The 21,004-nt window shown below is 40.3% G+C and overlaps 1 protein-coding gene across 2 annotated transcripts in view; it reads left to right on the top strand.

Annotated features, from left to right (window-relative positions):
- The first annotated feature begins 6,447 nt into the window (after positions 1-6,447).
- si:dkey-237h12.3 (teneurin-3) overlaps positions 6,448-21,004 on the top strand; it is a 130,197-nt gene continuing 115,640 nt past the window's right edge. For both annotated transcript variants that reach the window (XM_026358623.1, XM_026358624.1), the window contains exons 1-2: positions 6,448-6,848; positions 18,624-19,073. In XM_026358623.1, the coding sequence (XP_026214408.1) occupies positions 18,803-19,073 (271 nt within the window). In that variant the 5' untranslated portion in view covers positions 6,448-6,848; positions 18,624-18,802. The remainder of the gene's footprint in view (positions 6,849-18,623; positions 19,074-21,004) is intronic.

Genomic DNA, 21,004 nt, shown 5'->3' with positions numbered 1-21,004 from the left:
AGTGCTGAGGGATTTGTTGGATGTCCAAAAAAAGGCTTACAGAGTTCACAGAGGCTGGGAAAAATCCAGCACAGAAGCTGTGGTTTCATCATACCTCAGGCTAATTACTGCACAAACGTGTGTTACTGGTTCTCACCTGTGTGTTGTCTTACTTGTAATACATTTATTATGTGGAACGTGTTCAGCCCTGATTCACAAACCAGTATTTCTTTGTTCGGCAAATTGATCACAAGGTCTTGGAACGATAAATCAAAGATTTACAGCTAAAATATGAGTTTTAATCTGATTTATTTATACCATAGCAAATCTGAAATCAGCTATACAACTCCTTAAATTGGTTATAGGGACTCAGGGGAGATGCAAAGATGCTTTAGGGAATCAAATGACAATGACAATCAAATGTCTTACATTAAAGGTAATAAACCTCAAACGTAAGGCAGAGTAGCCTGTGCCTCCACTTTATTTTATGGTTTTGATGTTTTGGTGCTCTCTGCTATGTCTCTAATGACCATACAATCATTTATTACAGCATAATCAGCGTCTTTCAGGTGGCGGCACCACTGGCTGACTCTTAATTATGTGAAGACTCTACCTGTGCATAGAAATCTGTAATTGTAACCTCTAACAATTGTGTGTTTCAAATTGTTTGTGGAGATATGCTTGTCTTTTTTGCGAAAAATGTAATTTCTTATTTGAATCTGCAGCAGTATGTTGTAAATGAACAGACTTTTGTACACCTTATTGCCCATTTGTGCACTGAATAGGACTCAGGCATTGGTCTTTAGTCTTCAAATTGACTTGGATCCAGTTCATATGAACTTGCCACAGCCTTAGGTGCAGTTTAACAATTGGATACTGGAAATGTACTAGGCACACACAGTGCACACAAGGACACGAAGGAGCTCACCTGCAGATCAGGAATAGGTAGCACACTGTGGCCACTATGACAGGAGACACCGTCTATTGAACGTTTAAGAATTGGTGTCACAGCAGATGTGAAGGGAGTGAAATTCATGTGGTGTGCATTGCAGAGTTAAGTCTTAAAGTCTTATGTATAAAAATCTGTTTTATACATTGGAAAAGGGAAGTTTGAACAGACACTGGGAATGTTTAGCCAGTGTTCATCACTAATAATCTATTAATGGGGTCTCTGGTGCATCATGTGAGGTTTGCATATTCATTAATGTTCATGCAATTAACTACATGCTAGAGGTCAGGACACCAATAACTTCAAGGAAATAGTAGTAATCATATTCTGTAAAGCATAAAAACCAGCTTTGGCTGCAATCTATTAGCAAATACAGGATTTTATTACTTATACTGATACAGATATTTGCAAATTTTAAAAATATCAAGATACGTCCCAAACACATCCAAAAATCAAGTTATCTGGTGCATAGACACTGATACAGTACTTAGATTTGATGTAAAAACACCAGTTACACCTTCGCCACTTTGTGTGTTCTGTCAGATCAGCTCCTCACCGGTGATTCAATTCGATCTGATGTTTTTATTCCACATTTTACATTTTCAGCAACAGAAAACAGCTGTTTGTTACAAATACGCAGATTTTATATAGCGAAAGTCACCTTGTCTGACCAGACTGAGAAAAGGGGACAGTAGAGGATGTGAGCACCTCAGTCTTTAACTAGGTGACCAACTTCATGCATATTGCACTTTAAACCTAAAGCAGTAAATCTGACATACTTTGTGACTTGTTAAAAGACACGGAGTTGAAAGAAGTGGTGTTTCATTTTCCATGAAGTTCTCTAACAGGATAGGGTTCAGTCTTTCCATCAAGCAAAACAGTTCACCCAAGTTATCATGTATTTCCATGCAGTTTGACACACTAGATCTGCATATTTTTAAGGGCCTTTGTTACAGAGTGTGCGGCGGCATGGTGCGGTGGTTAGCACTGTCGCATCACAGCTAGAAGGACGGGTGCCTCTCTTTGTCGAGTCTGCATGTTCTCCCTTTGCGCTTAATCTGGCTTCCTCCCACAATCCAAAGACACGCAGTTCGAGTAAATGGTGACTCTAAATTGGTGTGAATGTGAGTGTGAATGGTTGTCTGTCTCTATATATCAGCCCTGTGACGGACTGGCGACCTGTCCAGGGTGTACGCTGCCTCTCGCTCAGTGACAGCTGGGATTGGCTGCTGCACACCCGCAAGCTTTAACAGTAAAGGCAGTTAAGATAGTGGATGGACAGATTGTTACAGAGTGATCGCAAGGTATTTTATTATAACTCACAGGATATAAAAATGTAGAGTGTTATACAGTCTACTAAACTTCTAGGAGTTATACTCGAATAGTTTAGGTCTCTCATAACTTCCAATGCTACCTTGAAGACCAGCTAAGAAATGTTTCCTGAAAAAACAACATGGACATGTGAAAAAATGTGATTTATTAAGTTGAATGCTTCTTTGTGAGGATGAATCAGTGTGCCCTTCTGAAACAGACGTGTTACTTATTAAAAAGTAAATAAAACAGCCTCTCATGTGGACTCCTCACATTCAGAGAAGTCCAGCTCTTTATCTCTGGACGCTGCCTTCTTTGCTTACTGCTTAAACTGTTTTTAAAATTACCTGAAAGCGGTTCATGAGGTCTCTCACCACCAGCTTTCACTCGCCACAGGTCTCTTCCCTTTGAGGTTGTTCATTCATCTGTAAATTTTAGAATGACACTGAGCCGGCCTGATATTTCAAAATGTATTTCATTTTACTGTAAGGCCCCTTTTAGCCATATATTGAAAAATCTAAGCTCCGTTTCTGTCAGTCTGAACTTTGAAGGGTTGTGGGTTTTCTTCTCCAACACCAAATTCAAAATAAACTGTGAGCAGATTTTTTTTTTTCCAGGAAAGTAGAAATGTATTTATGTCACCCCAAAATCCAATATTGTGATGAAATAAACTGTAAAACAAAGTTGTTGTTACAGACAGTAAGAAATAAATACATATTCAAAATGAAAGGCTGATGAAATGTTCATCTGGGAGCAGAGTAATTACCTTTCATTCACCTGGACATTGTTTTCTAGCTGTTAGGTTTCTCTGGTGTTCAGGTTGGTCGTGCTATAGCGACTCACTACAATCAATAAAAATGTTCAGGGAATGGCCTCAGAAGGAAACCAAGACCCTCCCATCTCTCTTCAAAGTGCCCTCTGAGATTTTAAAGCTTGGCAGGGAGGCATCCATCTCTGTCCTCTTTTACAGTAGGCAACTGTGACAGATTCTGGTCCTCTCAATAACTCGGAGACACGTTAGCAAAAGCCAGCGCTTCCCTTTTTACTGGAATATCATCCGCTTTTAAATTGTTGATATTGGCTGACATAAACTTGCATTTCTGCTCTATAAATGTTTGCTTTCTTTCTTTTTTCCATTTCCCCAGATGAAAAGGAAAAAAAAAAAAAGGTGCTTGCCTAAAATCCTCACTGTATAACCAAGGGTGAAAGCTGTTTTGTCCCTTTGGAAGGGATTCATTTCCACATGAAAAGAGAAGTTCTGTCCAATCCCTTTATACATGTCCGTTTAGTTTGTAGAACACAATACTTCACTAACAAAAGGCAATAGCCTTTATAGTGTGAATATAATGCGCTGCACATATATAGATTACACATCTATTGTTATTCTTGCTTTTTAACAGACATCGGACAAGACAAGACACAGTTTTGAAACACATCTGACTCACTGTCTAACCCCTTGGGGACAAATTCCTGCATACATAGGTAGAGCAAGGCAATGTATGCATAATTTGTCAAGGTTGCTTTTTCATAATGTCCACAGGTCTCTCTGTCCCCGTGGTGTGGCCCATCTGTTTTCTTTGCTGATACTATACACGTGTAAAACATACGGAGCTGAGGAGAGGTATGGTCTTTTATTCTTTAATGGATGCTATGCTCTTGGGCTTCAGTGGTGAAGTTTCTGGTTCATGTTTTGTGTATTCAGACACACTCCTCGCAAGCTGCAGGTAGCCCGGGTAGCAAACACAGCAAATAATATGGTTGTATCTACCTGCATTTAAATTTAGTGGCTATTCCTGACTTTCATCTCCGATTCTAATAAAGGTGCTGCTCCACGGGATCCATGAATCAAGCACTGCATGTTTAATACTGATAAAACCGTATCCTGTGAAACCCTATCATCAATCTAAAACTTCTCTTCAGGCCATTTGTTTGATATAAAAAGCACATTTTCTCCGTCTCATTCAAGTTACAGTTTCAAATTTCTTCGGTGCTCTTTTCATCCCGTAGGATGCAGTTATTTACTGTACAGAAGTCAGTGCACACTCACCACACTGTGCTTTATGCTTTGGATTTGGATGTTGAAAGTGACTGGCCTCCAATAGAGGGCATAGTAGACTGCACGGACATACACCGTGTGCAGTGTGGCTGACTCAAGCCTTGCCGAAGGTCTCGCAGAAAAAGGATATCTGCATCTAGGAGGGAAACTAGAGTCAAGTTGTAGCTAGAAAAGATTTTTGTGAGACAGAATGAGCTATTTTCCTTTTGTTCAAGAAAGTGAAAGACTGTTAATCTATCATTAACCCTCTGGTGTACCAAACTTGAAAGCACCTTCGTGTGGATGAAATGTGCGAATATGTTGCTTAGTAACTAACTTTCACATACAGTTTCTCTGAAAAGCCCCCAAGAATATTACAGAAGAGGGTAAAAGTAGTTTGTCTTGAAGTAGAAAAAAGAGAGAGGGATGGAAGCAGGAGGCACATTGGCTTCAGCAGTCCTTACAAGAATTCCTTTCCTTTTTTATGTCCTTTCTTTCTTTCCTCCCTTTTCGCATGCCCTTGACTGAAGATTGAATGGCAGAGTTTGAGATAGATTGTTGAGCGGTTGCCTTTCATGCAGATAATGCCATTTGATGGAGGCATGTTTTTGATGTGCTCCGGGTATAATAGAAGAATCAAGCGTCGAAGGCCAGGGCTGATTTTGCTTGGAGAAAAGCTGTCCTCAGTGATAACTTCATCACGGCATGTGGTCGGACGTGGGGTAAATTCAGGAAGGGGATTAAAAAAAACTGCCCAGTCAGAGCTGCAGTGGTTGGCCCCCTATTGAGCCACGGGGCCTGCAGACCATAGCTTGAAGGTCTGTGATCTACCATTGGTATTGTTAGTCTTTCTCTCTTCTCTCTCCCTCAGAACCAAAATGACTCGGTCTCAAAATGCCTTTCTAGTGGGATTAGTGAGCTGTTGCTTTTGTAATTAATGAAACTCTGCTTTCCACTGTCTATCCTCTAAATGCTATCATTTGAAGCCTATCAGATAGGGTCTCATATGTTTTTCTTCAATCACAAAGCTAATTCAAAGTAAATGCGGGTTTGGTTTTTTTTTCAACACCAAGATGGAAAATAGCCAGGAGGCAAGTGTACTTATCTCTGTAACTGGAGCTCATCAAGATGGAGTTTTCACACTTAAAAAATGCTGAAGAACTTCAAGTCTGTCTATGAAATCAGCCGCTAAAGGCCCATCAGCCCCCTCATTGCTTTGCTGCGCTCTGTTGTGTCAAAATGTGACAGACACGGGGTCGCAGTCGTACGCAGATATGCATTTAAGTATTGTTGCTTAATGCTGTGGGATGATATAACTTTAATTGGGTATACTTGTTACACACCCCTGCTGCAGTTGTTCAGTTAAACTACAGATGGTTGATGGAGCTAAACAATATGAATCGACCTGGATTCAACTGCCAGTCCAGGAGCAGCATTTTAATTTGAACACCAAGTCGTTTAGACATTTCCTGTTTATCTAACAGTTTAATTAACAGCTTGAATAACCCTTAGCTACTGGTGTTCAGTGAGAAATAACACATTTATTTACATCAGTCTGTCTATCCCCTTCTCCTTCCTTTTGTCAGAGTGAAGGTGAGAAATTGGAGATTTGAGCGTTGGCCAATTATATGGCAGCAGCGTGTGACCATAGGTAAGCTTTAATGAGCTGCTTCTCAATAGGCTACGAAAGAGAAGTGGAGAGAGCAGGCTGGGGGGGGGGGGGGGGGCAGGATGCTGTGGTTCAGAGTAAATCATCTTCTGTTTCATCTTGAATTTCTGGAGCTGAACTTCTAGTCTGTAATAGACTGCACACTGTTGTCAAACAGGACGCAGTCTTAGTGTGGGTGCGTAATAAGTTAATATAGGAGAGTTTTTATTCTATTAATAAAACTCATTTTACCCACAAGTGCAGTTGTTTGCAGGTTGTTCAGCAGGTGGAGGTCACAGTTGACCCACCTTTTTATTTACGGCCTACACCGCTACCCCACCGCTGATAGGCAGACCAGAAGCGACGCCGAGGAGCGCGACGGGATGCGCAGTTTATCAGCTGACAAGTGCATCTCGGACAAAAGAGCAGCTGAGCGGCTGCTGCAGCTCCGCGTCCTCGCCGACTGAGTTTTCCTATTTTTGTCAAAGCATCCTGCTCCGCTGCTGGGCGACAGGAAACAGACAACTGTGGTGCCTCCCGTAAAGGGACAACTGCATTGTTGGAAGTATTGGCTGAGCCGAGCCACGGGGAGGACTGGGAAGCTTTCTGCGCAGAGACACGGTTCACACGGAGCTGCCAGCTGAAGCTCTGTGCTCCTGACACCACGACGCCGCACAGCGTCCTGCTATTCCGAAGCGGGAACGGGAGGTTTTAACGTGACGCCAAGCCAAGAGGTTTCTGTGGAGAATTTGGGGGGGAAAAAACAACCCACTGTGAAGAACTACAACTGTGCCAAATCGCACATGAGGCTGTGGGGAGAAGGACGCCGCGACGCACTCTGCCCACCGCTGCCTGCAAGTTTGGACTAAAGCGCACCGCTGGAAGTTTACGTGCCGCCGCCTCGGGCTCGCTGAAGCTCCGTGCAGGTCAGTGTGCGCTCAATATTTGATCATTTGCGTTGACTTTTAACGGATGTCAGCCGCGTAATTTAAACAAACGACACAATCGGTGGCCCCGGTTCAGTAATGGTGTCCGCACGCTCTGTTGCAATATCCCAAAGTCCCCCTGACAAGATGTGGAGCCGGAATCCTGCCAAGATCCAAACCTGGATCTCCCATCAGTGCCTTGATGAACATCATTTAGACCATAGTTTCATTATTTATACCCAGTGATTTTTTTAGGTGAGTGACTGCTTTAATGGGAACAAGTGTTGAGCAGCTCAGATCTCGGGAAATTCATCCCAATCTCAAGCTCAACATCCCAAAAGATGTAGTTTAGAAAAGTCACCCATGCTCTTGAGAAAGTAAGTGCATTTGTAATCCTCTAATTGTGGGCTCCTACAGATTTGAGGGTCTGGGACCTTTTTAAATGTCAAGTTAGAAAAAGGCACAGAAAGAAAATGAAATTGAAAGATTTAAACTCGGATTTCTTTGCTGGCTATTAAACCCATCAGTGATGATAGTAAGAATGTAATCCTCTCAATCTTCATCACCTCTCACCTCAGTGTCCTCCTCAAGACCTCTGACCAAGACCTGACACTGTGAGATGGCTTTGCTCCAATAAGTGAATTTATCTGCACATAAAACGCAATATAAAAGCCTGAGAGCCTCACATGTGCTGTAAATCACCTACAGCTATAGCTCAGTCAATCCACTAATAATTCAAGTCTCAATGAGCTTACACACACTTGCTAAACTGTGCCGAATCTGTGGTTTCAGCCTTAGGTGCAGAAGGTGGAGAAACTTCATCAAAGCCTCTAAATTTGAAAGAGGCCTCTAGGAAGTTTGCAATTGGATTCAAAGCCTTTGGATGAGACATGCTCCCGCAGAAGCATCAAATTTCAGGCTTGTATTTTGAGCGTTAGGAGAGAGAGACGATTGCTTGACAACCAATAGAGGTATGTGCAACATGGAGTTTGTGATTTGATTTTACTTTTTAGCAGGGTCCTGTAAATTAAAGAAGCCGTTTCGACGTTAGCTGGATTAATTGGCTTCTCTTCTTGTCTCGGCCATAACATGGTGGCTTGTCTCCGGGTTTGGCACGAGAGAGAAATGTTGATCTGATTTCACTGTGGCATGGATGAGGTTTAAACCCAGTCTGCAAACACACGCGTCTGAGTTCACATGATCGCCCAGAAGGACAAGTATATCTGTCCAGCTAAATTGATTTATGGCTATTGTCCTGAGTGCTGCTGAGGAACTGCAGCGGTTGAGGCTATTTTCTGTTTCCTTTTCTTCCTCTAACAAATACTGGAATAGTTAAGTAATCCAGCACTCCAGGCCCTGCTGTATGAAGTTGGCTAAAAGGCTTGTTGCACTGCCTGCAAATCATAACATGTGCTTCTACTATTGTAACGTTTGAGTTTTGTTGGGTTTAAAGTCGCAAGTGTATTGTGAAAAATTTCCCAGTGATCAATATTTTCATCTCAATCCTTAGCCTTTGGCTGTGTCGGGGGTCCACATAAGGACAAGAAAACCAACAACTGCAAGCTACCACAGAAACAGTCTTTCTTCTTTCTGCCAGGCTGCAGAAGAATTACAGTGACACTTATTGGCGATATTGAACATGTGGTTGTGTACTAGGCACCAGAGTGCGAGTAAAGCTCTGATTATCTTTTTTTCATTGGGGCTGTTAATAATTGAGTTTGAATTTCCTGAATTAGGCATCACAAAATAATAATTGTGTTCTGGAGACTGCGACAAAATCCTAAAGAATGATTCGTGTTGCGTTTACGCTTTTCAGAAACACACCTGGAGCGAGACAGTACTCTGGTGAATATGAGGCTGTCGACACGTTTTGCACAACTCCACAAAAAAAAAAAAAACTGATCTCTCCCTCTCTAGTTGTCTGGTATAAACTATAATGAAACACTTAGACATTTAGGCTGTCTGCTGTGACCTCTTATTGAGGCTTTAGCCTAATGCCTCAGCTTCAAACTTCATTGCCCTTTAATCCCATTAATGAAAGGAGGTGACTACAATTTCTGATGAAGCTGCAAGCATGAAATTCTTCGAGGTGATTTATACTGTGCTTGGAGCTCAAAGATCATCAAATTAATTCAGAAATATTAGAAGTGTACACACCACTGTCACACCACGTTCGTATCCTTAAGTAATTTTCCCTTCTTTAATTCCTGAAGAGAATTTAATATTCTGTGTGATGAGAACTGCCTCCTTAAGGGATAATGCCGGCTTGAATACTGGCCCTAAACAGTTTTATAGATTGTTAAGGGGCAATCAAAATGACTCCTCTCCATCAGTAAGAAAAAGATAAAAGATCCGAAGGATGTAGAGGGAGAGTCGAGGCACAGACCTGTGCCTGTAATATCTCACCTTATTACTTGTGGATGCCGACAGTGGCTCGAAAGATGACCTTATGAATTAGAACATTTGATATGGCAAACAGAATGGCACAGTTGCCTGTTTCAACACATCAGAACAAACATGTGAAGGTTAATGCAGCCTGACAAACTATCTACAGTTCCCTTGGCTCGACGGATCGGTTCCATGTCATATTTACTTTACATAATTGCTGCCCTCTAATCTGTTACTATTAACACACGGCCTGACTGGCTGTTGTGTGCTGCACTCTCTTTACCTGTTTTCTTTCTCACTGCATCTTCCCATTCCTCCCACGAGAGTTGCCGACATCATGATAAATAGTTTTGCGTGAAAGGATAGCACGCCATGATGTATTTAGGATCTTTAGATAGGTAGAGAAACTAGGCTTAGCAGAGAGACTTGTATATTTGCTGTTAATGACCTTAGGTCAGTGGATTATTTGGTTTGGCACAGCGATGCAACTTGACAAAGTTTACCCCAGCAAAAAAAATAAATAAAAAGGTTTTCCCTGCAAGTTGCCAAATTATTGTTAAAGTCACCTAGGATGCTCTTGAAATGTGCTTAGTGTAGGGATATTTAGTGACGGCACTTGATGCATTACCATTGTGGTCCTTAACTACATTTTATGCTGCATGAAGAAAAAGAGGAAAAAAAAAACATGGTATGCACGTGAGCAGTTAGGACCGTATGTGCAATTATGCCGGATTCATATTTTATTTTTCCCCAATTTATAAACGTGTTTTATTCAATTAAAGTGAGGATCCCTTCGAGCTTAACTGTCAGCTAACAACATAAATAGTTTTATATTAACCCAAAGATGTATTTATGTGGTATTTCCATCTCAAATGTCGGTATAATGTGATACCTGCTGTTGCATTTTGATTGGAAAGGAAAGAGGAGTGTTCTCAAGGGAATTGCGTCTGTACCCGCCTCATGGCTATTCCAGGCTCACTTCATGACCTAATGTGTTTTGCATAGCATAAATTGATTTCTGCATCTTATGCCGTGCAAATGTGTTGGTGATAATCTATGCGTGTAGGTGTTCTCGGACTAAACAGCTGAGGCGGTAATTGTTTATGATGAAGCTGAAGCCATTCTTTAGCTGTGTATAGGTTGCTTAAAATCTAGAAAAGCAAATATTCAGGCATGACAGCTCTTGGTTTTGTTTCAAACATTTACTGCTGCTCTCTGGCCAAAGCAGACTGAGATGAAAGCCACCTGTGATTAGCCACAGGATGCTGTCCTGCTGGTCCAGCTCTGAGAGCTGCACCGTTTCACACTGTTGTAACCTACAGATTAACATTTATGGCTCAGCATGCTCTGATGGACTTTCTGGGTCAAGACCAAGTGGCACGATTGAGGAGTGGGCCTGACTTTGTAACAGTACAACTCTCTGTGTGTGCCCTGGGCTGAGCCTGGCGGGGAGAGCCAAACTGAAATGTGCTTGGTTCTGTCATAGGGAGAACAAAATAGAAATTCATTGTGCTCTCTGCTTGTGAAAATTACCCTCAGTGAATACCTGCGAGGTGCCTAGGCTACGCCTTCGTCAAATACAGACATTGTATTCCAAGTCAGAGACCTTAGACAGTTAAAGGGCATTACATGGCAAAGACTTTCTGTCATGGCTGTAGCATGTACACATCAATAGATTTGCCGTATATGTCAATATTATACGTTACCTAGCTCACATTAAAGTATTGATGTGCTTAGAATTTACAAGTTAAAAACATTTTCCTGCATCGGACGAAGCCTTAAGTTGACAAACTTCTACAGACGCATTTGACTGTTTTGCTATTATTGCACAAAACAATATTAGCACCACAGGAGGTTTCTTAGAATAGCTTCAAACTGCCAAGGGCCTCAGGTTTGGTCTTTTGTGGCTCCTGGACAGCCCAGTGGGAAGTTGGGCGTCAGCTATGCTTGTCGATGAAGCTGCTTGACGGCCTCAATAATTCAGTTGACGCGAACTCTGTGATGCTGAAAGCTGCAGGTCCAGTGGGTGACGAGGAGCGATGATGGGGACAAGGAGGAGGTGCTGGCTCATGTGGGAAGGCAGCCAGCAACACTTCCTCTGTCTTTTTATTGTCAGCAGGGTGAAAAAGGAAAAAATATTGAATGTCAGACTATTGAAGAGTGTAAAAGTGGAGCCTCAGACTCGGTGTAATGTATACAGGTCAGCAGTCTTTGACTTCCAGTGGAGAGCGGTGTGCATGCAGAAGTTGGTCGCCACAGAGCAGACTGTCTAAGTTTCACCCCTGGTTTCATGTTGGTGAATTTTCAGATTGATGTTTCTTTAATAAGGCCTGCAGTCTCTCAGTATTCTGATAGTGTGCCATCATGACCTACATACTCCTTAAAATGCTGACAACTGGAGGATAAAACCCTCTTCTTTATGTATTGTGTGGTTTATGTGGCACCATGCCTAAAGAGAAAACACACTCAATATATTATTCTCTGTCAAGTGCAGAAATTTGATCAACTGCATGCAATAATTTGTATTTTACCTAATTTCATATTATCAAAGTATGTTTGACTCCCTTTGTAACCGTTCTTCATGTACATCTACAGCGGCGCTGTAGGTAAAAGTCTCTATTTGGTCAGATTTCCTATTTTCCAGCAGTTGCAGCAGCAGTGGAGTATTGCATTCCCATTGCAGTATTGAAGCTTCCACTCTTGCTCTTCAGTTGTCTGCCACTTTTCTATGATTGCTGTGTACATACCATCTGCTCCTGCACATGCAAAAATAGGCAGGCTTAGTTTGTTGTACATTCATGTGAGATGCATTCGAATGACACCCAATGTCAGCGTTTTAGATATCTCTCTGCGTTTGAATCTACGTGTATCTGGTAGCCAGGTTTGTACGCTCCCAGCATTTCAAATGCACTTTGAGTAATGTTTTACCTCTCAGAGTTCTCTATTGACAAGCTACGGAAGTGCTACAATAATGTCTCCAGATGTCTAGATTAGACCGTCAAGCAAGGCTGATATTATATTGAGAATTTATCATTTAAAAGGCACCTCTGCTGATCTAAATAAACTACCTGCAATAATTGCTTTTTTTCCTCCTCAGGATTATTTGAGGTCTCCAGCCCATTTGCTTTTGTTTACCTGATGTGTTGTGGACAGATACAGTACGATGTGGAATTCATTCTTTCGATCACCCTCCACGGCGCTGTGATTGCTGTGTAGCTTCATTACAATACAGCTGCGGTATCGCTGCAATTTAATTTATTTTCGTAACAATGGATCGATTGTGGATTTGTCTGCGAATTGCCACAGGTCTGTGGAGGTGATTTTATGTTTTGCACACCATGGAGTCAATTCATTATGAGTAAGCATTAGAAGAGAGTTGTTGACACCATGGAGCAAGATTCTCAATTAAGTGAATGTACATGAACATCATTATTTCCTTAGATCCCTTGTGTGAAATAACACTGCAGTGATACCAATTTGAAAGATTAGCAAAGTGTGGCCCATTGAATTAAGACCGTCTAGTGTAATTGGCTGTGTGATATGGAAGGGAGCGCCTATTTTGATAAGAGCTAGGTTCAATACTAGTAGCCTTGGATACAGATAAATGCTGGAGCATGTATGAATGCACTGAATAGCCCACTATTACCATTTAAGAAAGAGGGATGTACTGCAGAAGAAACATCATAAAATCCTGCTTTTTGCTATTCCAATTGTCCACACCTAGCAATTAGATTTAAAAAAAAATCATTTTGGCTGTGCTTGCGGTTTTCCCACTAAAGATTCAATGAATATAAAACTCATACTGTCACTGGTGAAGGGTTATTTGGGGGATTTGTAAACATCCCCGTTCATCTTATTATGTTGTTTCCTGGCATTGACAGATGCCTTTTTTTTTCATTATTTAATTCACACATAGACAGAAGAGTGAACAATAAAATGGTTTAGATTAGATGTTGACCGCTCTGATTTTACCAGTAACGGAAGAAAAGTGAAACAAAACAAAACACTGACTTGAGCTCAGCTGTGGCGTGATTTGTTTTTCATAGTTTCTGTAGCTTTGTTTGTCTTTTAAATGAGCTGAAACTATGAGGGATGAAGCTCCAATCGCAAAGTGAGGAACAATCTGGCCGTATTAGAGATTTGCATCATTTTACTCCACTTGTGAATATTCTGCATCATATACTGAGACAAGAGACTTGGCGTGGAGCAGGATTTCATCATCTTTCCTAAGAGTCTCACTGAATGTAAGAAGCTCATTCGTCACCAAGTATGCTAAGGATATAGCTGCCACTGGAATTTAATTGCTGGTAAATACTGTCATGATTTCGTTTGCTCTATAGTCTCTTCCCCACTGTTTTTCTTTGTATTTTATATTCTCTTATATGGTCAGGAATTAGACATATTTTAAGAAACCCCATGTTATAATAACTGCACCAAATCATCCTTTAAATATATTTTGTATAGGACAATACAAGTTAATTGAGTAGTTTTGGTTTGATTCTTTAAAAAGTCACACATTGAAGGGTCGAAGAATTGATTTTCTTGATTATGATTGATGATTATTTTTAGGTAATAGTTCCACAATTCATGTTGCAGCAGGGGATTTAGGCACTGAGCCTCGATAAAGAACGAACACAATCTGGTTCAGATGGCATCCAGAATTCAGAGTCTGGGCAACGTGCTGCAGACAAACACTCCTGTGTCTCCAAAATCATTGGTGTCAGGGGGAAACAGGCAGCATCTGATGGAACACTGCCCTGGTTCTCCCTCTCCTCTTCTCCAAGTGCCGGGAGGCAATGAGAAAAGAGTAAAAAAAAAAAAAAAAAAGAAGAGGAACTGAAGAGAAACTGAAAGAGGAGAGAGAGGGAGAGAAGCGTCAAGGAGGAAAGGGAGAGAGAGACTCAACAAGATGAATTATGCAAAGCTGTCAGAGGCGGCTATTGTTGGAGGTGCTGGCTGTGTTAAAGGGAGCCAGCCCTGATCTCCACCAACCATACTCCATCAACCACTCACACTCCCCATGGCTGAGAGACGTCTGATCTGTGCTCCGGCAAATGGCCAACAACAAGATGCGGAGGGGGGAGGTAGGGGGACGGGCCAGGGCACTTGGTGACAGGTGGATTGTCTTGGAGGGACACAGCAGCGACGACAAGTATGCTCTTTATTACCATTATTTACAGAGGTCACCGATGGGGAGATCTGAGCTGATATGTACAGCAGCCCTGCGGAAATATAATTACCGAACAAAGCCTTAGTGAAGAGTTGCCATTTCAGCATTCTGGTCAGCGGCAGCGAGTCCTGTTTTGCAAAACACTTTGTGTGCTGATGTCAGGAGTGTGTGCCAGCTCAGTTTAAGGCTGTGAATGTGTTTGATTTTGCACAGAGCTCTTTATTAGGACTTTATGGCACAATGTTCTACCACATTATCTTTTCCTTATTTGATATCTATAAATGTTGATCAGGATATAGTACACATCTAAAAGACACAAATGAAGGAAACATTAAAATGGAGGGTTGGCAAAATTAACTTTTCAAATGGTGGAAAAGGTTGTGTTTCGTTGGGAAAGGTCACCTCATCTTGAAATGGCTAACGCTCGACGCTCCACTATCACAGCTCCCTCATTTATACAGTCCGTGCAGGTGTTTTCTCCTTTTTGTTTTAGCTTTACACCTGTCAGACACTAAACGTTATTCCTATAGCCTAATAGGAGAATCGACCCAAATGCAGAACAGATAACTCATTAAAAATTAACAATTTACCCACTATATCGTGGCAATGGGAATTTATGATTCCATAGTAATTATTATTGTTACCCAGACTTATCTTTTTGTGCGTTGAGTATTTATTATTTTATTATTTTTGTTGTTGGTGGTGTTGTTGTTGTGATGTTTTAAAATTACTTATTTAGCTAAGATCTTGGTAAATAGTTGGGTTTTTTCAGTCTGAACAGACTGAAAGCAAATGTCTTTATTTACAGTTATGTAAAAAGCAAATAATTGTTGAGCGTTTAAATGTGTGAGGCTCAAGAAGACGTGATGTATATCCGTGGATCAATTAGAACCCGTAAGAGATAATCCTTCCAGGTTTTGATTGTTGACTGTTGTAGGTGTTTGAGAGAACTAACTAAGATTTTAAGTCATGTTTTCAAATTATTTAACATTTAAATAATAAAAACTAATGTCAGTTAGTTTTCTAATGTAGATTTGTTCATTTGTGGGACTATATCTGCAATTATTTTATTTTTTTCTGGTACAAATGGTCTTTACTAATCAAAATGAATAGAAAATGTAAAAGAAAATTATAAAGGAAATGGTAGAACCCAATATAACATTTATATATTTATATCTTTTGGTCACTGGAGAAGCTGGAACCAGACAGTTATTGGAATTTTTCCTTGATTAATGACTCTAACATTTACTCTGCCATAAGATTACTTTTCTGGCAATTGACTAATCAATAAATTTATTATTGGTTTCAGCTCTAGTTAGACGACTAATCAGTTTAAAAGAGCGAAGAAAGTTGGTCTTCGTGATTAAAGCATCAAAATCCTTTTTGTTTGCATTTTTTATGAACCATACTGAATGTCATTTGTTATTTAGTGAAGTTTGTATAAAACAGCTTATTGGTTCTAAGACATCTTAAAAAGGGTACTCTCTTCTTTGGTCACCCATTCCAAATCCCCAAGCTGGAGGCATAAAACATAGCCACACTTACCTTTGATGAATAACATGCTATTAATCAGACATGAAACAAGTAGATCTCACTCAGATCCTTGAAGTCTCTCCAACAGCCCTGAAGAGTCAGTCAGACTTGAACGCACTTCTTCACATGATATTATACAGATGGTTTATGGTTTATGCTTTAAAGAAGTGCCGAAGTGTAGGACAGTACTGGGTGTCAGGGGGCCTGTACTCAACTGGCATGGGAGTCGTTGGGATGTGTATGGAGCTGTGCAGCATAGATCATGAACTGCCTTTTTCCCTGCCTCAGTGGCTCGCCAGAGCACCTCTGTGTGACACTAATTTTGCAGTGTCGACTATTCCACTGAGTGGTCATGGGTGAGTGACTGTCCTGATTCAACTGTATGATCAAAGGTAAAAGGAAATGTAGAGGGGAGTGATACAGGAAAGGTAAAATAGAGTATAGCTTTAAATTAATTCGTGATTTTTACCTCCAAAAACTTAATCAGACACATGCTCGTGTTGACTTTTCTGCACTTTTTCTCTTTTTACATTTTGGTGTCTGTTAGTGTGTGCACTCTTGCACTCTCAGTTGGGTAACTAAAGGCCGATTTGCATATTCAAGGAAAGACTGCCTTTTATTCTTCTCGCCTTTATGACTCTACGACATTTTGCACATAATTTAAACTATTGTGAATGTCTCTGTTGTATAGTGTCCCTCCGTGTGCATATCCTGTGTACAAGCAGGATACACTGATGAGCTGTAAAAAAGATTGCATGCTTGGGTCCTTAGAGTCGAGCAGGAATGTTTATAGATGGTATGCGTGGTCACTCAAGGGCTTATGACTGATTAGGACACAAATCTAATTCCTCCTATATTGGGGGCTAGCGGCACAGTGGGTAGGACTTATAGCCTTAGCTGTTTTTCAGACGGGGAATCTCTTTGCAAGTCCATAAAGAAGACAAGAATGGTAATCAGGGAGGCTTAGGGGCGTGTCCGCTTGTGCTCATCCTGTACATTAATCTGCCGATCTTGACGGGTGTGTACAATTCCCCGAAAGTGATGAGATGTGAGTGAGATGTCCTGTGGCATTGTAAAATGTGTGTGTGTGTGTGTGTGTGTGTGTGTGAGAGTGTGTGTGTGTGTGTGTGTGTGTGTGTGTGTGTGTGTGTGTGTGTGTGTGTGAGAGTGTGGGGCTGTGTTTAGACTTGAGTGTCAGGGTTACAAGAGAGTTTGTCACTGATTGCATCTCAGCCCATCAGGGAACACACCGATATCCAGCAACTCGGAGAAGGTAAAAAAAATAAGTTGAAGAGGCCCAGAACAACTCACAATTTTCATTATCCCTGCATCCTGTACTTGACCCGCGACTTCTTCGGTTTTTTGGGAAAGTCTCTCTGGGGCCAGTGTTATCTTGCAGCGCGACACAGCGCTATCCTGGCTTCATTGGAAGGTTTTGATGCTTGATGTGAAACGAAGTAGATCTCATTTGGGGAAAGAAGGAGTCTGATACTCTAGTCTTACAGCTCAGCCAAGAGAGAAATGAAAGTGTGGTGTGTGGCATGTGTGACACCATGCAAGTGTGTGTGTTTCAGGAGGCAGTGGAAAATGGCTGGTAATAAACACTTCTGACACACCGGGGCTCCCATCCACATTCCACTCAAGGTTTTTTTTTTTTTTTTTTTTTTGTGCATTAGTCACATTTCCATTCCCCTTGTCCATATTTTAAAGCGCTGCCTTTACCTGTGGGAGAGGCTTCTTTGAATTTTCAACAAGTTAAAGAGTTTAACATCTGTCTGTGTGTGTGTGTGTGTGTGTGTGTGTGTGTGTGTGTGTGTGTGTAAACAGTTTTAATTGTCACTACTCCCTACGGAAGAAATTGTCCCCATTCATGAAATCTGGTGGCTGAATATTCTGTGGATCGGAAAGAAAAAAATCCTGTTGAATTTTTGAGTACTATATATATTTCAGTACTTCAAATAAAGTTCTATTCACTTTGACTGTGTTGGAACAAGAATCTCAAATACACCAAGCAAGTAAGAAAAGAATAGTGTATGCTTTTGTATTTAATCATCAGAAGCTGCAAATAAAAATATTTTACATTTCTCATTTTGCCTAGTAATATGCTGTCTTTACATTGTCGTGTTCTGTATAATCTCACATTGGGTTAACATTTGTATCATGGGTCAGATTTCTAATTTTGTGTGAGTCACAGTTTAAATTGAATAAATAAAGCGTAGTAGGAGCTTTTCAAAGTTCCTTCCTACAGTAATGTGTGACTTATTTAACTTTATGCACTATTTAACCAACAATTGAGACTTGTTGAATGATTTTAAAATGATCATAAGAAAATCTGTAAATCTCCTTAAAAAATGTAAATGTTTAACTTAAAGAAAGGTTGTAGTGTTGTGTGAACTTTGAGTGTTTTTGGATTTGCTTTTTGCTCGATGTTAAAATGTAAAAAATTCTAAAACGAACATACTGCGGAGACACTTTGAAGACTAAAACAGGCGGAATAAGAAGGTGATCTTCTTTTAAGAGTGGGAAGTCATGTATGACAAGAGTTCATGGGTGAGGTTTAAGGGGTGGGGAGGTAGCAGTGGGGGTGGGGCAGTGAGAAGGGGATAAGTGTGTGCTTTTGAAGATGAAGCAGATGGATTAGTGTTATCTGAGCTCTGTGCTTCCTCTCTGCTCTCCTTCTCCAGGTAGAGTTGGAAGAAGACTGGATGGACTGAAGAAGTAACCAGCAGTGAGGAGGGGAAAATCGGTACCACAGTCACAACCAGAGGAGGGGGAGAAACAAGTGAAATAATCCAGTGGCAAGAGTCTCAGGAGAGCGTCTGTGGTGAAGGGGAGGGAGTTGGATACCCAGCATGCAGGCAGCATGGAACGGGTGAGGGAGCAGCGGCCTTTCTGCTCGCTGTCCAAGAGCCAGAGAGACAGAGAGAGAGACTGCGAGAGAGACAAGGACCGGGAACGCCGATACACAGCCTCCTCGGCGGACCGGGAGGAGGGACCCTGCCGCGTACCCACTCAGAAATCCTACAGCTCCAGCGAGACGCTCCAGGCATTTGACCATGACCCTTCACGAATGCTGTTTGGAGGCAGAGTCAAGGAGATGGCCCACAAGGAAAGTGCAGAGTACAGCAGGCCAGGTTAGCAAGATCAAATGTTTACTCAAGTCGTCCCACTGATTTGTCAATGTTTGTCAGGCAAATCTCCATATATGAGCTAAGTGGAGTGGTTATGAAAGGCTGCTGGATAAATAGAAGACATACTAAGGTCATATCATCAACATATGTCGGTTTGGTGTCCTTGGCTACTAAAATTATGATTCAAAATGAAGAAAATCCTCTGTATTAACTGCATTTTACAGTCTCATTTTGTACATCTAAAGAGGCACTTTTGACAATAAATCTGGGATTCCAGTTTGTTAGAATTTACTAAATACAACCAACAACAAAATCTTTATATCCGTGTTAATTTTCTGTTTAATGGAGGCATCATTAGTAAACGGATGCATTTTGCTGTTTGTTGTGTTAACTAAATTCAGCCATCTTACACTTTTAGCTTCCATTTAATCTCTGCAAGTTTGACAACAAATAACATTACAATGCCAGTATGTTAGTCAGTGGTAAACACAATTAAAAAATGTCAAACAGTGGCACAGTCTAGTTTTATGTTTGTGAATTTCAGACAAAACTCTCACTGGGTGTGATCCAGTGGGCTACTGTGACCTTATGAAATGCTCATATCCTGCTGGACTATGTTAAGATAATATGAAAAAATGCTCAGTAAATAACTCTCTCCTTTAATTGGCTGTTGGAAAGTGCTTTAATTTCTGTAATTAAAAAGTTTGAGCCATTTATTCTGTTTTATGGCACTCCTTTGGCTCATAAGATTGCAATTATAAAATCTATCCATTACTCCCTTACATTTTCTTGGTGCTAATTGGTGCCCATTTTAGAATTAATGGGATTATGATGAAGTTGTGGGAAGAATGCTAGTTTTCTTCATTTCTTTTTAAAATCCAGGCATTTAACGTTAATGACTATTTCTTACATCATCACAGTAAATGTCAGATTTAATGTTATTCATCTGGAAGAGGAAGGAGAACATATTTTCTATAGATGAGTGTATAGTCTAAAGACTACATTTAATGATTATTTCAAATGATGGCTTTTAAAATTAAATCAATTTTCTGTTAAATTATATTAATACAATATAATGTACATTATAAATATTTTTAAATGTGGAACTCTTACTTAAGGGGATCATGAGGATCTTTTTCTCAACTGTGAATTATAGCATTGCCACGTGTGACCTTGAAATCTGAAAATTATTGCAGGATCCCTAATTTCTGTGAATTAGATGTTTTGACATTGGTTTACCAGCTGTCATTTAAATCTAAAATACAATACAAATAAAATATAATAAAAATTAGAGGTTGGGAGAGTTTGAGCTTAAATAATTTTAGTTTTGAGTTAATTAATTATATAATCTTGTTTCAAGTGACCTTGTTTAATGTCAAAATGATCAGAAAACAAGAATATTTTTATGTGCATTACTTAAAATATTGTAGCTTTTAATTAAAATATACAAAATAAAACAGAATAGTATAAATCCTTAATAATTCAGGGACCTCCCAGTGAGGTGACGTTTTGTTTAGTGGCAGTATGCTTGTGTCTTTATATAAAATACTTTTATTTTGTGTTAATCTTTTAGTTATATAATTTTTTGTCAACACCAGACCATTAAGTAATTATAAGTGAAGAGAACACATTCACAGTAATGATTTACTGTAATTTATTGTCAACTGTGTTTGTGATGGTTCATGAAAACTATAAAAAACAAACAAAGGATAACATTTTCCTTTCATGTGTGAACCTTGATTGCAGCTGATTTGTATTGGGTTTAAATGTCTAAATAATTTAGACATTGTTAAAAATGTCATTTTATTCTTGATGAGCTGGTCTTATTTCAGTTTAATAAAATGCTTTTGAGCATCTTGATAAGTTGATGAGTGTTAAGTAGCTTGGGAGGATGTTGTTAAGGCTTTAATTTAACAATTACCCCATCCCCTCTC

Source organism: Anabas testudineus, chromosome 10, assembly GCF_900324465.2.
Source record: "Anabas testudineus chromosome 10, fAnaTes1.2, whole genome shotgun sequence".
Classification (NCBI taxonomy): Eukaryota; Metazoa; Chordata; class Actinopteri; order Anabantiformes; family Anabantidae; genus Anabas; species Anabas testudineus.
The sequence above is the reverse complement of the archived record's forward strand: the minus strand, read 5'-3'. Positions and strand labels throughout refer to the sequence as shown.